The 14969-nt window shown below is 50.8% G+C and overlaps 1 protein-coding gene across 36 annotated transcripts in view; it reads right to left on the reverse strand.

The window, feature by feature from the left end:
• Positions 1 to 1348: 1348 nt before the first annotated feature.
• CELF4 (CUGBP Elav-like family member 4) overlaps positions 1349 to 14969 on the reverse strand; it is a 321627-nt gene continuing 308006 nt past the window's right edge. For 22 of the 36 annotated variants that reach the window (XM_017505789.2, XM_017505797.2, XM_017505785.2 and 19 more), the window contains 2 exons: positions 10341 to 10512; positions 1349 to 1994 (listed from right to left, as the gene is read on the reverse strand). In XM_017505789.2, the coding sequence (XP_017361278.1) occupies positions 10385 to 10512 (128 nt within the window). In that variant the 3' untranslated portion in view covers positions 1349 to 1994; positions 10341 to 10384. Of the gene's footprint in view, positions 1995 to 3984; positions 4070 to 10340; positions 10513 to 10885; positions 10965 to 14969 lie in introns of those variants that run through there. The other 14 variants (XM_037730394.1, XM_037730395.1, XM_037730399.1 and 11 more) reach the window with 4 other exon arrangements.

Consider the following 14969-nt stretch of genomic DNA (forward strand, 5'->3'; position numbering starts at 1 on the left):
TGGATATCCTAAAAGGAGGAGTCAAGAGAAAAAAAGAAAATGAAAAACAACAACAAAATTGACAGAAAGAAAGGAAAGGCAGGAGGCCCTTGAGGAACTGGAAATTTGTTCTTCTAAAGGGAAAAAGTGGTAAGTCTGAGAACCCCCCGGCCTCCACATGAGCTGGACATCAATGAGAAGGATTCGAGGCAGAATGCCAAAGCAATCTTCCCAAGGGTGCAAATAAATTATAATAAATATGTTATACTTTAAAATATATGTGTTCTTAAATAATTCAGTGTTTTTTCTGATTCTGAGTTTTTTTTAAGCAATGTCTTTAACTGCTCTAAAGTCATTTACCAAAGATAAATATCGTGCTTTCATTAAATAGTTTTCCTTGTTTTTTTCTCTATCATTACAATTAAAAGTCCTACAAAATATGCAAATTTATTTACAGAAAAACAGAGCCGGCATCATTTAAACATCCCTGTTTTTCAAAATTCCTTGTAAACAGTTTCAGAAATTCTTCAAAGATTGTTTATTTTTCTCTCTCTTTTTTAAGGTTTTGTGTGTGTGTGTGTTGTCTAGTTGTTTTAAGATGAAAGTTCCCAGTTCTCCCTTGCCCGGAAAGTCTCTGGAGCAAGCGTGGAAGGCGAGTGAAGCGGAAGGTGAGTGAAGCGCGCGCAGCTCCCGGAGGGAAGCGAGAGGCGAGGGCGGCGGCGGCGTCCCAGGCGACGCGACCGGTCCGGCCGATGGTGTGGCCTCCATCGGCGACGGGCAGCCAGGCGCCCGCAGGTCTGGGGCGAGTTCGGCCTGGCCCTCGGGGACGACGGCGTCCGACAGCACTCGCGGGGAGAAGGGATTGATGCTCAGTCTAAACTCTACAAAAGTACAGTCCTACAACATCTGGGATTTTAGCAGTAACGCTAACTTCTATAGTTTTTTTTTTTCCTTTTTTATTTTTATTTTTTTTATTTTTTGCTTTCCTCTAATTTTTCTTCTATTATATAGGTATTTTAAACTTTTCCTTTTTAAAATTCTGTACAACTATTATGATTTTAAGAGGGGGAAGAGTTAGAAGCATTTACAGACTTTTCACAACAATGACCTTGCCTGGTAAGTCCCGTTTGTTCCCCTCCTTGTTTTCTCACACTTCACGGTATATGAGTTTTAAGATTTCTGTTGCTTTCCCCAAATATCCACCAATTTGTTCATCTTAACAGCTCCATCCAGACATAGAATACAGAAAACCATAGGAAAGTGTCATAGACTTGGATGAGGGTCATCAAAGCGCCTCTCAAAGTATCAAAGAACTATTTTATCTTGCTGTTTTAAAAGCACTGAAGCGTTATTTTTCCTTTTTTTTTTCTTTTTTTTTTCTTTTTTTTTGTTTTTTTCTTTTAATTTTTTATTACATTTTTCATAGAATCGCTCTAAGCTGTTTCAAGAACAGCCACGAGGCAGGAAGGAGGGGGTCCTCCATTCCCCCTCTATTTGACATAGAGCTACACATCTGCAATAAAAAGTTTGGTCCTTTGGTCCCTAAATAGCTAAAGGAATGACAGATAGAGATGCTCAGTGGCGGCTTCCCAGCCGCCCCCTGGGGACCAGGCCCCACGCACCGCTTGCCCCAGCCTGCCTCAGGCACCCGTGGGCTAGAAAAGCCCCGGGATCGGTAAGCAGCGTCTCCTCCCAGTTCCCAGCCCTTCAGCCTCCCCGTCTGGTCTTGTGATATTTTGTTTTAAAGTTGCCTTTTTTTGCAATTTTTTTTTCTCATTTTTCTTCATCTTCTTCTTCTTTATGTCATATACATTTTTCCCCCAAACACGTGCCCTCTGAACTCCATAGACGCTATACTTTCCTTGAAGAAATGTTACAGTCACACAGACAGTGTCTGGAGTCTTCAGCTTGATTGATATTGGCTGATATGTCAAAGGTGTCATCCAACAGTTCTCATTTATAAATATATATAGAGAGAGGTTTGTTTTTTAATGTAGCCCGTTCAGCATCCTGCCCTAAAATGAAGAAAATCAGGGCTGATTAAGCCAAGAGGGAAAACACAAAAAGCATCCAAACACCAATAGGAACCTGCCTCAGGGGCTAGGATGGGAGCTCTAGGGCATGGTGGGAGGGAAGGAAGAGAGACCAGTATGAGAATTAGTCATGATCATGATACATTAAAAAGAAATATACTCTTCTATTCAGAGTAGAAACCACTGGGAGGTCTAGTGGCGATGGTTGTAGCTGAGGTTTCGTTGTTGGAAGAAGGTTCTTGATTTGGGTTACTTTAGCATTCTGGATTGGGGGTAGCTAGATCTAAGGGGAGAATTTGGGACTGTGGGATATGAATTCATAATTAAACTTGTCCCTGAGGGATCTAGCCCAGATACAATATGTATACAGAAGCCTAGCAAACAAGATAGGAAAAATCTAGCCGCCCAGCCCACTCCTCCCGGCTCGAGGAAAAGAAGGAAGACATATCCGTGACTCAAATTTTGTAGAATCCTCGCCCAGCTTCCAGCCAACCACTTCTTTCCCGGGGTCAGTAACTATTTGCGAGGCTGTGTATATATATGTATATCTGGATATATGTGTAGAATATATTCACCTGCACATATGTGGATATACATGGATATGTGTGTATGTATATGCATATATACACACATACACACACATAATACTTTTCTCATACATGCCAGGGAATTTAGAGGAAATTCAGAACTTCAAGGGAGTGGATGGGAAAATCTAAAAAAGGTCAGAAGAGATTTAATTATGAAACTTAAATAGATTAACTCAGACAGTGCTTGATTTTGTTTTGAATGGTGGCTTTTTGGTGTTTTTTGCTTTAAAAAAAAATCATGATCTGACTAGAATCAGAAGGCAAATGCTTAATCATTGTGAATTAACAAATGAGACTCATCTCCATTCTAGCAAGCAGCTTCCACTTATACATGGGGGTGACTGGTTACATCAAGAAAGTTAGAACTGCAAAGCCCCCACTTGAGGGGACAACGTCATGCGTATATCAATCCATGCTGGCAGGTTTTTCACACTGTTGATTCAACAAACAGCAAACCGTACACAGCAGTCTAAACAATTACAACACCAAATAAAATAATAATAAAATTAAAAAACACTTGTCAAGGACCCTTTTTCAGTTGTAAACAAAAAGGTGCATTTTGCTTTTGTTAGTACTGTTTCTTCCAAACCAACCAAAAAAACCCCCCCAAGCCCCGGGTCCCCAGCCTCCCCTCCCCACATTTAATTTAGCAGAAGTGGCTACAATACAAACCTTACAATTGTTACCGGGCTCTCTCGCAGAGGCCTCTGGCTTTGTACTCTAGTTTTTTGGTTTAGAATTTTTTTTTTATCATTCTGTTACTGTAGATATTTTGTTTTTGTTTTTTTGTTTTTGTATTTTTCCCTTTGAAGTGAGATTGAAAATAGCCTAACTGGAAAAAGACCAGACCTAGGAAAGTGTCAATTGAAAAAGGCCCCCAAATTTCTAGAAAAAAATAAAATCACAATATTTTCAAGTGCAAGTAAATCAACCACGCATAGATATTTTTAAGATGTTTTCCTTATTTTTAAGAAAAAAAATAATGGTTTGCACAGGTAAATGATCCCATGTTTGATAATTCAGGAATTCATCTTTATTTTGACTATTTTTTATTCTTTTGTTTTGTTTTTTTCTCTATGTGACATCTAGAGAAGCATAAAAAAACGCTGAACAAGAAAAACCAAACAACAGAAAGTAAAACCACTGCAAGCACCAAGAACGAAACGAAAATGAGCACAGCAAAAAAGATTGTGGCAGCACAAAAGTCAAGAAAATGCACGTGTGATCATGACTGGCCAATCATCAACTGATACAACATCCAAGAAAAACGCTCCAATCACAGCACCTCCACGAAACTTGACGGCAATTGTCATGCAACCGATTCTTAGCCTTGTTACATGACGCCATCATGTCACACTGTGAACTTTGAGTTGATTTGAACTTACGGATGGGGGACTTTTCTCCACTCTCATGTGATTACGTGAACTTTATTCCTAGCTCAGCGCGAGACTGTGGTGGATTTGACTGGCCCTGGTTGGGTTGTTGGAATTTGATTGAATGACAAAAGAAGAAAAGATTTATATATATATTTATATATGTAGAGAGAGAGAGAGAGAGAGAAAGGACAAGAGAGTGTGGGTGGGGGAAGGAAGAGGTGGGGCAGGGCAGGTAGGGTTGGGGAGTGTGGGAGGGCAAGGAAGGTTGGGATTCGGGTAAAGGAAGGCAAGGAAGAAGTTAAAACAAAATTAAAAAGAAAATATATTTATACAGCACCAGACCACAGCATCAATCTAGAAGCTCGGATGAGAGAACAGCAGTCAAATCATAAGAGAACTGAAAAGAACTCAAAAGGATGGAGGAAGCCAGCAGACAAACATGGGCACATCAACACACACGCGCGCACACACACACGCACACATACACACATACACACACGGTTGTTTATGCAGACACATGATACACTGTGAACAGAAGCAGAACCTCACACAGGGCCACTAAGGGCATCCATCATGCGTTGGGGAGAGGGGCATGGGTGGTTTGCCAAGGGGGCCAGAAAAAAAATAAAACAGCCCCTCAAACCACCTTGGCCGGCAAGCGATCTCGTGGAGCAAGCGCTCTGGTTTTCATCACCCCTGATTCTTTCTCTCCCCTAGGGGTGGTGCTCCCCCCACCCCCACTCAGCTTTCTGTGACTGCAGCCTGTGGGCCAGCAGGGGATGTCTGTCAGGGTGGCCCTGGTCAGCTGGGTAGGTCAGAGGCTTGCTGCAGTGACTGTTGTGTCCACAGGGTCCATCTACAAAAGCTCTGCTGCTGTAGTACCGCCCAGGCTGGCAGCAGCTCAGCCCTCCACCCTGTGGACTCACCTTGGCCACTATCCTAGAGAAGGCTGCAAGGGCACCCACCATGGAGGTTACGGGCCTCCCCTGCTTCAGCTCCACCTGAAATTACTTTCCTCAGAACCTTCATTTTGAGATTTAAGGTAAATTTCATCAATATTGGAATTCTAGAAACACGCCTTGGCACTACTGAGTTCATCTTGCAATCGCCTTACGCCCTTTCTTTGCTCACACTCTTTGCCTTGCTCCCAAGTGGCCTGGGTAGCCAAACTGAGGCTGCATCTGGGCACACAAAGCCCTTCAAAGGTTCTGCAGCGCTGACCCATCCAAGGGCCACATGGAAGGCTGGAGGATGCCCTGCAGGGGGCACAGAGGCGAGTGCCTCCAACCTCTGCTGCTTCCACCCATGCTCCGCTGACCTCCCTTGCTCACCACCCCACCCTCCTTTCCCACCCCCTCACCCCACACCCCTCCATGAACAGCTTTCCAGCCTGGCCTACCACAAAACCCTAACCTTCAGCTTTCTTTCCTGGTGGAGCCCTAAGTGCTTGAGAATGAGGTTCTCTTCCCTATCAGGAATCAACAGATGATTCAGCTTCCAGTTGTCTTCTCCATCCCTCACCCCTTCATAGTCCTCTGCTGCACCCCTCCTCATGGTGATCTTGAGCTTGCGCCGATAGGCCCTGCTCTCCTGTGGCACTCAGGCCTGGGCAAAGCCTGTGCACCAGGTTGATCTGCAGGCTTTCCAGTCCACAGGCTTCTACACGCAGTGGACTTCACCTCTCAGCTTTCTGCTTTCCTTCAAGGAGGGAGGAAGGGAGGCCTGGGATCTTAAAATGTCACTGTGGATGAGGGGCCGAGGAGCTGAGCCCAAGCCCAGCCTCCAGCTCAGCCTTCACAGAAGCACCCCAGACTCCTCCTGTACAGACCCCAGCCTGCCTGCCTACCAGAGCTGGGTTCTTTGTTCTTCCAATATTAGATCCCCCTCCCTCAGATCAGGGCCCATCCCATGCCCACCAAGTCATGAAATGCCACTTCCAACTCCTCCCAAGGAGCCCTTAGTCCCTCCCAGGATAGCCAGTGGGTAGGTCCCCTTGGCATGGGAGAAGAGGCCTAAGGAACTAAGGAGGGTATTGTCATCAGATGGGGGCTGTGTGACAACTGCAACTCAGGGACTCCAGGGGACTCTCCTCTCTCCCCTCCACTCCAGCCCTGAGCCCCTCATGGGCATTCACTCCTTCCCACTCTGCCTGCTCCTCTCCTAGCTCGAGAATGTGGCTGCCTGTCAGGGCCAGGCACTGTCCTGGGTACTGCAACACAAGCCTGAATAGCACACAGCCCCTGTCCCCGAAGCTCGGTCTAGGGAACATCCCCACACACACCCTCATCTCTCACACATGTGAGAGGCCCTAGACACACAACACACCCTCACACTCGGTCCCTGAGGAGGTCCCAGGACTCCACGGGGCACAGCTGGCTATGCTCTTCATTAGGGAGGAGCTGTTCTTCTGCCTGCAGTGTGACCCCTTCCCGGCCACTCTCGGGGTGGGGCTCACAGAGCACAGCCCTAGGTGTGGCAGTGGGATCACTGACCAGCATGGTGAAGCCCAACTCACCGCGCTGGGTGACGAAATTATGGCCAGGCTGAACCAATTCAGATCTCAGGCCCTAAAATCAGCTGGACTCAAGCAAGGGAGGGCCAGATCCAAAGCCACAGCCCAGCCTTGTACAGGTTAGATCCAAAGCACTTGTGCCTACAAAGCCTGGACCCAACACTTTCCAAAAGCATCCTCAGAGCCAGAGTCACAGGACTCACTAGATTCAGGACAAGATGCTTGGTGCACTCTCCAGCCATAGAACTGCAGTGCTAAGAGTCTGAACTGGCCTGCGGCTGGGGCCCAGTTTGCACTTACTGTGGTAAGTAGTGGCAGAACGAGGGGCTCAGAGGCCAACCTCTCAGCTGGGCGGGGCCAGGCTGGGTGGGTTCTGCCTGCTGGCTGTGGACCTGGCCACGTGCATGTTTTTGCCTACTCTTCCTGCCTTTGCTTCCTTCCTTTTGGTTTCCTGGCAAAGACTGCTTAGAGAAACTACCATCTTAGCACAAGACAACAAACCCAAGCTGCCAGAGGGGTAGGGCAGTGGGGAAGCAGAAAAGCAGCCAGCAAGGAGAGCCACTGACGCCAGTGATCCCACCCACCCAGAACCTCACTTCATGGAACCAAAGCCCAGCTGCGCTCCCCACAGCTGCCCTGCCTGGGCCCCTCTCCCTCCCACAGGTCTACCCCACTCCCTTCTGACTTTGCCTTGGAAAACCTGCACCATCAGGGCAGCCGCCCTCCCCCTGACATCCCCCCCACCTCCTCCTTTGCTCCCAGCTATGGCTGGTCCCTCAGCCCCTGCTCAGGCTGCCTGCCATTCTGAGTACCTGGGGCTGCAGCTCAGGCCTCGGCACAGATGAATATCCTTTACTGGCCTGTGATACCGGGCAGTGTTTAGCTGCTTTTTTGTGCCTTTTCCTCCCTCGCTGGCAGTCCGGGAGCAGCCACTTCTCACTGCAGTCCCCAAGGCTGCCTTGAGAAGCTCCCTATCTCTTCCTAGTACCCTCTTTCTAAAGGAGCTCCCAACAGTCTTGGGCTGGGATGCCTGACAGCACCATTTGTTAAAATGCTGTCTCAAAGAAAATTAAAGGTCAACTTTACTGTAGGAGTTAGGTCACATCATGGTTTTTTAAAGGGCTGTTTAGTAGAAATGAGGTGAATAGATGGGTGACCCCAGAAAATGCTCACCCCAGAGTATCCTGATGCTCCCTCAGGATATTCAGGATACTCTGGGGTGATAGGTTGGGGTGAGGGTAGATAGAGTGTGGCTTCTCATTCTCTTCACTTGAAGGGGAGTAGGCTCCCTGGCTTCAAAGCTTGGCTCTGTGACTCACTAGCTGATGGGCAAGCTACTTAATCTCTCTGCGCTCCATCTGTGAAATGGAAATACTAATACTACCTACCTGAAAAGGTAGTTGTAGCTATGTAGTTACATCTCCTAGTTGTTACCTCTCAGAGCAGCGCTTGGTGCTTGGTGCACGGTAAGCACTGTGTGAAGGTCTAGGGTCCTCACCTTTCTGCTCTTTGCATGCCTTGCTGGAACCCCACTGTGTTTTAAACCACTCTTCCCAAGTCCCCACCCCAACTCTGAATTGCAACTGGTTCAATCCTGTGGGCACTTCTGACCTTAGATCCTAAACAACCTGCCTTCTCACCCCTTCATCTGGGAATTCCTCTAACCTAGAGATTTTACCCTGGCTTGAGTCAAGGAGGCTAAGACAAGCTACTTTGAGGGGGAGAGGCCCTTGGAATCCTGGGGCATGACCCTGCCTGATGCATATCCTCCTACCCCCCAAATCCTCTAGTTGACACTAACACCTTAGTTTTATTAATGAGAAAACAGAAGCCTAAAGAAGACAAGCACCCTAACCCAGGTCACACATTAATGGCAGAGCTATGCTGATTTAAGAAAAAGTGTTCTATATATAGAAAAAGCTGTTTCACCAAACCATCCCTCCATTCCTATGGAAATGTCCCCATCTGCAGGCTGCCTCCTGGTGTCTGTGTGTGCACAGAACCAGAGGCTCCTTGGGGGCAGGGATGGTGACTCATTCATCCTTGCATCCCTAGCACTGAGCCCAGTGCCTGGCACAAGAAAGTGCCCAAACTATGAAAAACATGTGTGTTTGCATCTGGACACAAGCCAGAAATGAGCAAGGATGGGAAACCAGGAGGCAAGAAAGGCTGGTTTTGCTTTTCCCAGCTTGCAGAGAGTGGAGGCACAAGCACTTCTCCAGAGAGAAGGCCCCCTTCTGTACCCCAGCACTGGGTGGAAGATTTTCGGGGAGACTGAAGAAGCTGGAGACCTCCCTCACAAACTCTGGACTCTGAAACTCAACTTAAACATGTAATTCTCATGTGCCTGATCTTTCTCACAAACCCTCTGTTCTTACAGTGACTTGGGCCAAAAGCCTGGAACTCATCCTTGGCTCTTCTTTCAAAATACATCTAGAAATGAATTCCTTCACATCTCATTAACTGCTGTGGCCCTGGACTGAATGGTCCGTGCAGTAGACCTATGCTTTGGCTCCTGCAAGCTATTATCAACAGAGCAGCCAGGGTGACCCCATTGAAATGCAAGTTACCCATCACTCTTCTGTTTGGAACTCTCCAACGCTCCCTCCATCTCCCATTTCAGAGAAGAGACCAAGGCCACACACTAGGTGGCCCGGCCTCACTCTCCCAGAAACCTGGTCTCCTGCTGTTCCTACCCTACTCTGCAGCCCCACCTTGCAGCCTCCACCCTGACTGTTCCCTCAGAGGGAAGGCATGGCTGCTCCCCTCACTTTCTGTGCTCCAATTCACTTCCTCAATGAGGTCTACACTGACCATGGGGTTTAACTGTAGCCAACAATCCTGACACACTAAATCACATTCTTTGATCACATGCCATTGTTTATTGTCTGTCTCCAGCTGCTCAATCTTGTTCACTGCTGAACCCCAAGTACCTAACACAGTAGCTGGCACACAATACTACTGAGTAAATGGAGGACCGTGGGTGGGGAGGAGGCGGTCAGAGGGCAGCAGGGTGCTGAGCTGGAAGGGCCCAAAGGGAACCTTAACCTCTGTTCTGTGAAGAAGCCGAGGCTGCAGGAGCCGCAGCACTGGAGGAAACCAGATTGAAGGTTGACTTTTGATGGCCTGGGGTATCTCCCCCCATTGTTTCTGCAGGAAGCACTTTGACCTGGAGGAGGCATGGTTGACTGTGTCTCCAGCTCCTAAGCAGGACCCAGTCCACCAGAAAAGGTAACAACTACCACTCATCATGACCCATGCGGGGCAGGCAGGGCCCGGGATCTCAGTGCTGTACCATCACCCTCCTCAGCTTTCAAAGTTCCCTTTGAAAGATCCAGTCCTTCCTCTCTTCACTGAGCTATGGGGAAAGGAAGGGGTTCAGGGGTCAAGTGTCTAAAGGCTGACAGCCCTCCTGGGAGAACTGGGAAGGGGAGAGCCAGGGGGTCTGGGAGCAGGCCCCATGGGCGGCTGCAGCTCTCCTGGGTAGAGCCTGTTCTGCCCCCAAACTTTCTCGGCCTGAGCTTGCCACTTGTTCACCCCAGGATCCTCTGGCCAACAGGACTGCCAGTGTAGACCCGGAGGCGCAGGCCCAGGGCTCACCTGACCCTCTCGGAGCAGCTCCCTCACTCCTGCCCCTGCTGACTCTGCCCCGGGGAGATGGCCAGGCCCATTTCTGCCGGGGTGACTGCAGTTCTGCGCCTGGCTGGAGGCACAGGGCGAGGAGCAGGCTGAGCCGGGCGCAGCGGGTCCAAGGCACCAGTGAGGGTCCGGCCCACGGAGGCCGGAAGAGGCGGCGGGTCCGTCTGGTTCCCTCCCAACCCCCCGTCCCCACGCCCCGGCCGCCCCCGGTTACCTGTGCGAGTCCTGGTCTCCCCCGGGGGACGCTCCCGCCGGCGCTCAGTACGGGCGATTGGCGTCTTTGGGCCGCTTCAGCTGCACCTTGAGCCTCTTCATGCCGATCTGGAAGCCGTTCATGGCCTGGATGGCGGTCTGCGCGCTGGCCGGGTTGTCGAAGCTCACGAAGCCTGGCGAGACACGAGGGACGAGGGCCTGGGTTTCCACGGGGCCGCCCGGGGCGCTGCCGGCGGGGAGGGGAGGGGGACAGGGGGCGCGGCGGGGCGGGCCTGAGGCTCCTCCCCTCGGGCCCCGACCCCGCCCCCGCCCCGGTGCCCGCCCCCGCCCAGCCCGCGCGCGCGAGCGAGCGAGGCCCCTCCCGGGGCGGGCGCTGGCAGGGTCCCGGCTCGCGCACCTGCGCCTCGGCTCCGGCCGCGCCACTCGCTGGGCGCCCGCCCCCCAGGTGGGGCCCGCGGCCGGGCGGGGCTCAGAGAGGCGCCCGCCCCCCACCCCGGCCGGCCCCGGCACCTCAGCCCTCGCCTCGGCGGGAGAGGGCGGACACACCTGCGGGTGGAGGAGTTTATTGGACACTGTCCTCCCTGACAGGAGGGGGCCTGGCAGCGCGAGGGCACGGGGTGCCGGCCTGGGGAGAGAGACGAGTGCGAGGGGCCGGGAGGGAGGCGCCGCCGAGAAACTTCTCCACCGCGGGCCCGGCCGCCCCCCTCGCCAGCGCGGGCGCCCGGCCGTCGGGGGAGGCCCAGAGGCTGAGCCTTCGCGGTCCCTCCGCCCCCACTCCCGGCTCTGCCCGCCCCGCCAGGCTCCGGGGGGGCCCGGGCGCCATCAGCACCTCTCTACTTCACGCCCCGCGCCGTGGACTAAGCACGCACCAGCTGATAGGTCCCCTGTGATCCCCTCAAGAGCTCCGTGACAAGTCACAAGACCGTCAGTGCAAGTCAGGCCAGAGCCCTCAGTGCAGAGCGCTTCCCACGCGTCCACTGCTGTGCCCAGATGCGGAACCTGGCAGCTCCCAGGCCTAACTGCGCAGGTCCCAGATGGGCACGGACCATGTTCCCAAAAGGAGGTCAGAAATCACTTTTGGGGAACTTTGAATGCATCTCCTTACACAGACAACACTTTACATCAGCATTTCCCAAAGTGGTCCTCGCAGGTGCTCCTGAGAAAGGGCTTGTGTGGTCAGGAGGCTTAGAGCCAGGCCCAGTGGGCCAGTCCAGCGCACCAGCAAATAACGTCCCCTCCCGCCCCGAGTTTAGTAAATAAACCTTTATAGCTTTGTTTAATCTAGTATTTCCTTGAATTTATTCGACGTTAGAGGCCTTTTCTCCCGCAAAAATGACTTAGATCCTGCGAACTATGTGAAAGCTTGGCGAGACACCAAGGCCTTCCCATCAACGTGCCCGTTGCGTGCTGGTCTCCAAATGGCCATTAGGTATGAGAGGTAGACATAGCCATCCCCGAGTGAAGTAGAAGCCGTCTTCTCTCAGTTCAATGTCCGTAGTACCTGGGCCTGCCTGGGACTTTTCTCCAAGAAAGACAGCCCTTCCTCACTCTCCCAACCTGGGGGCTCTTTTCCCCTCTTTCCCTCTGCCCCAGAGGCTACCTCCATCATCTCTTTCTCTCCTCTCCTTCCTGCCTTGCTCAAGTTTGCTCCTGCAGCCAAAAGAGGGCAACAATTTGTCAGAGCTGGCCCCAGAGCAACAAAACCAACCTCTGTATAAATATAGATGCCAGAATAAATAGGGAGGATTTCAGCTGATCCATAGTTGGAGATTCACTTCCAGTGATGTTTCCACCAGCTCCTCTCAGCCCCTCCTGGCCCGTCCCCACCTCCGCTGACCTGTATGTCTAACCACTGAAGTCAAGTCCTTCATAAACCAGAGCAGTTTTCAAATATATGAATTGTGTGTTGATGCTGCTTTCCCCAGAATAAGGAAGGTGGCTGAACAAAAGCCTGTCCCTGTCAGGACAAGGCAGCCTGACTGTAGGCGACATGCTGCCCCTCATTCCTCTCATCATCCACAACAGCTCAAGGAAGGGAGGAGAAAGAAGATACAAAGGGCTGGAGGAGCTGTCTAGGGCAGAGGGAGGCAGAGCCACTGTGTGGGGAGAGCAGGAAGGAATTCAGGAGAAGGCAGAAGCTCAGCCTTCCTGGAAGAGTTTAGAGGTCCCTGGAACCCTAACTGAGGGTTGAGAAGGAGTCCAGGCTCAAGAGAACTTTTCTTCCCTTGATCTCTTAGTAACTGGCTAGCAGTCAGAGCAGGGTCTCTCTGTCCCCCGCAGACCGGAGGCCCCTTTGGCAGGGCTCTGGGCACCGTCTCCCATGTTCTTGGTTCCAGGACTGTCTTTCTTCTTCCAGAGCTACCTCTCCTGCTCTCTTCCTACCCTCAGAAAGTTTCCGCTCGCAGGCCCTGTGAGAAGGCCCACAGATAGAATCTCCCCATGGTGTCCCTGCAGCCCTCCTTCCAACATAGGGACAGTTTGTGCTGGATGTGTCCTGATGAAGGTCTCTGGAAGATTCTGCTTATAAATGTACATGTATGCTTATGAAGAGTGAAAGCGGCCTTTGAGGAGTTCACTTTAACATGGGGCCACTTTTACAGCAAAAATAGCACTTTAAGAACAATGGGGACCTAGTGCTTCCTGAGGGTCTGCCCTGGGTAAGCTCCCTCACAGCAGCCCTGGGGCGATGGTTAAAATCCCCTTTTCACAGAGGAAGAGAGAGAAGCTCGTTGTCCATGAGGGAATGCTGAGGTTAGGTCTCACTTTGTTTTTATTTAGTTAGTTGTTTTTGAGACAGAGTGTTGCTCTGTCACCAGGCTGGAGTGCACTGCAGCCTCTGCCTCCTCGGTTTAAGAGATTCTTCTGCCTCCACCTCCCGAGTAGCTGGGAATATGGCACCCGCCACCACACCCAGCTAATTTTTTTATTTTTAGTAGAGACCGGGTTTCACCATGTTGACCACGCTGGTCTCGAACTCCTGACCTCAAGTGATCCGCCTGCCTCAGCCTCCCAAAGTGCTGGAATTACAGGCATAAGCCACTGCACCTAGCCTAGTTCTCACTATAAAGGCTTCTGGGATACTGGCAGAGTGTTCAGCTGCCTGGTGTGAGAGAGAGAACCCAAGTGGCTTAACCAGGAACAGCTAGGCTCAACCAGCATCTTGGGAGTCTGTCCTTTGTTCAGGGCTAGTATGTTTGACATCAGAAGTTTGTTCAAGAGGAGAGAGCTAGATTAGAGATATACAGAGGGTGTTCCTTTAAAAAGCAGGAGGAAAAAACTGTGGTCCTGGCTAATTTAAGTGGGCTAATAGCCTAAAGAGGGCAGTGCCTGGAGCAGACTGCTAGGAAACGCTTTCGGAAAGCCGGGCTGCACCTGCAGCTGGAACAGTGCAAGTGAGCCAAGCTCGGCTATGGCTGGAGACTAAACCTGTTCCAGCAGAGGCGCCCAGAGCTGCCTGGGCTCTCAGCAGTGCTCTTCTCATTGATGCAGCATTTGGGACTTACTTAAGGAGCAGATGTAACTGACTTCCAGCTTACTGCTTTTACATACGTAATTGTAATTCATACAGAGAAATACTGAAGAGTGGAGGGCCGCAAACCTGTCTATTGCTTTTGCTTTGTTTTTCCACCCCCAGAGAGAAATGAGCTGCTGCGGCAACTCCATGCCATTGAAAGACCACAAGTTTCCTGTGGCAGCTCCAGAGGGGAAGGGAAGACCGTGCAAAGATCTTGACTACTTTGGGGAACGTGCTTTGAATCCTCAAACCCTTTGTGATTCCAGAAAGTTGGACTCCAGACTGGAAACTCCTTAACATGTGCTTCCTGATGCTGTTCCACTCCTGTCCCCTCTCCCCTCCACCACCCCCACCTGTGACCTAAGTTCCTCGGCAACACAGCCTTCTACTCTCTCCTCACTGCCCCAGAATCTGGGGTTAGCCTGGAGATACTGAGCTTCCGGCAGACTCAGCTCTGGTTCCATGTATGGCTCTCTGGGGACTGGACTCTTCAGTCCTCATGACTTAGGTGTGGGTCTGGCCCAGAAGGAAGGGCTGATGGAGAAGGATGAGGAGGTCAGGGAGGAACAAGGAGGAGTGGAGCAGAGAGGGTGACATGAAATTCCAGGAGGAGGTCTGACGCTTCCTGGATAGGGTTGCCAGACTTAGCAAATAAAAACACAGGATGCCAGTTATATTTAAGCTTCAGATCAACAAGAAATACTTTTTTACTATAAGTACACACTTATACTAAAAATGGATCTTTTGTAATCTGAAATTCAAATGTAACTGGGCATTCTGTATTTTATCTGACAGCCATACTTCTGGATGCTTCCAAGTTTTCCCTCTCCCATGTTACACCGTGCCCTGGGCACATTTCCTGCAAGCTGTATTCTTATTACTCAGCTCAAGGACCTCCCATTATTTCCACTGCCTACCACACCCCAGGAGACATCCTCATCTGCATACAGAACCCCCACAGCACAGACACCCCACCCAGTGCCTGGTCTCCCTCTTGCTGTCCTCTGGCTCACCTCACCCCAGCCCCATGCCTTCCTCATCCAAGTCTCCCCACCTGGAGTTCCCTCCCTTCCTTTTGTGTATTTACATCCATCTGCCTTTCATATCGCTCCATTA

The sequence above is a fragment of the Cebus imitator genome, unplaced genomic scaffold, assembly GCF_001604975.1.
Source record: "Cebus imitator isolate Cc_AM_T3 unplaced genomic scaffold, Cebus_imitator-1.0 Scaffold342, whole genome shotgun sequence".
In the NCBI taxonomy this organism is placed as follows: Eukaryota; Metazoa; Chordata; class Mammalia; order Primates; family Cebidae; genus Cebus; species Cebus imitator.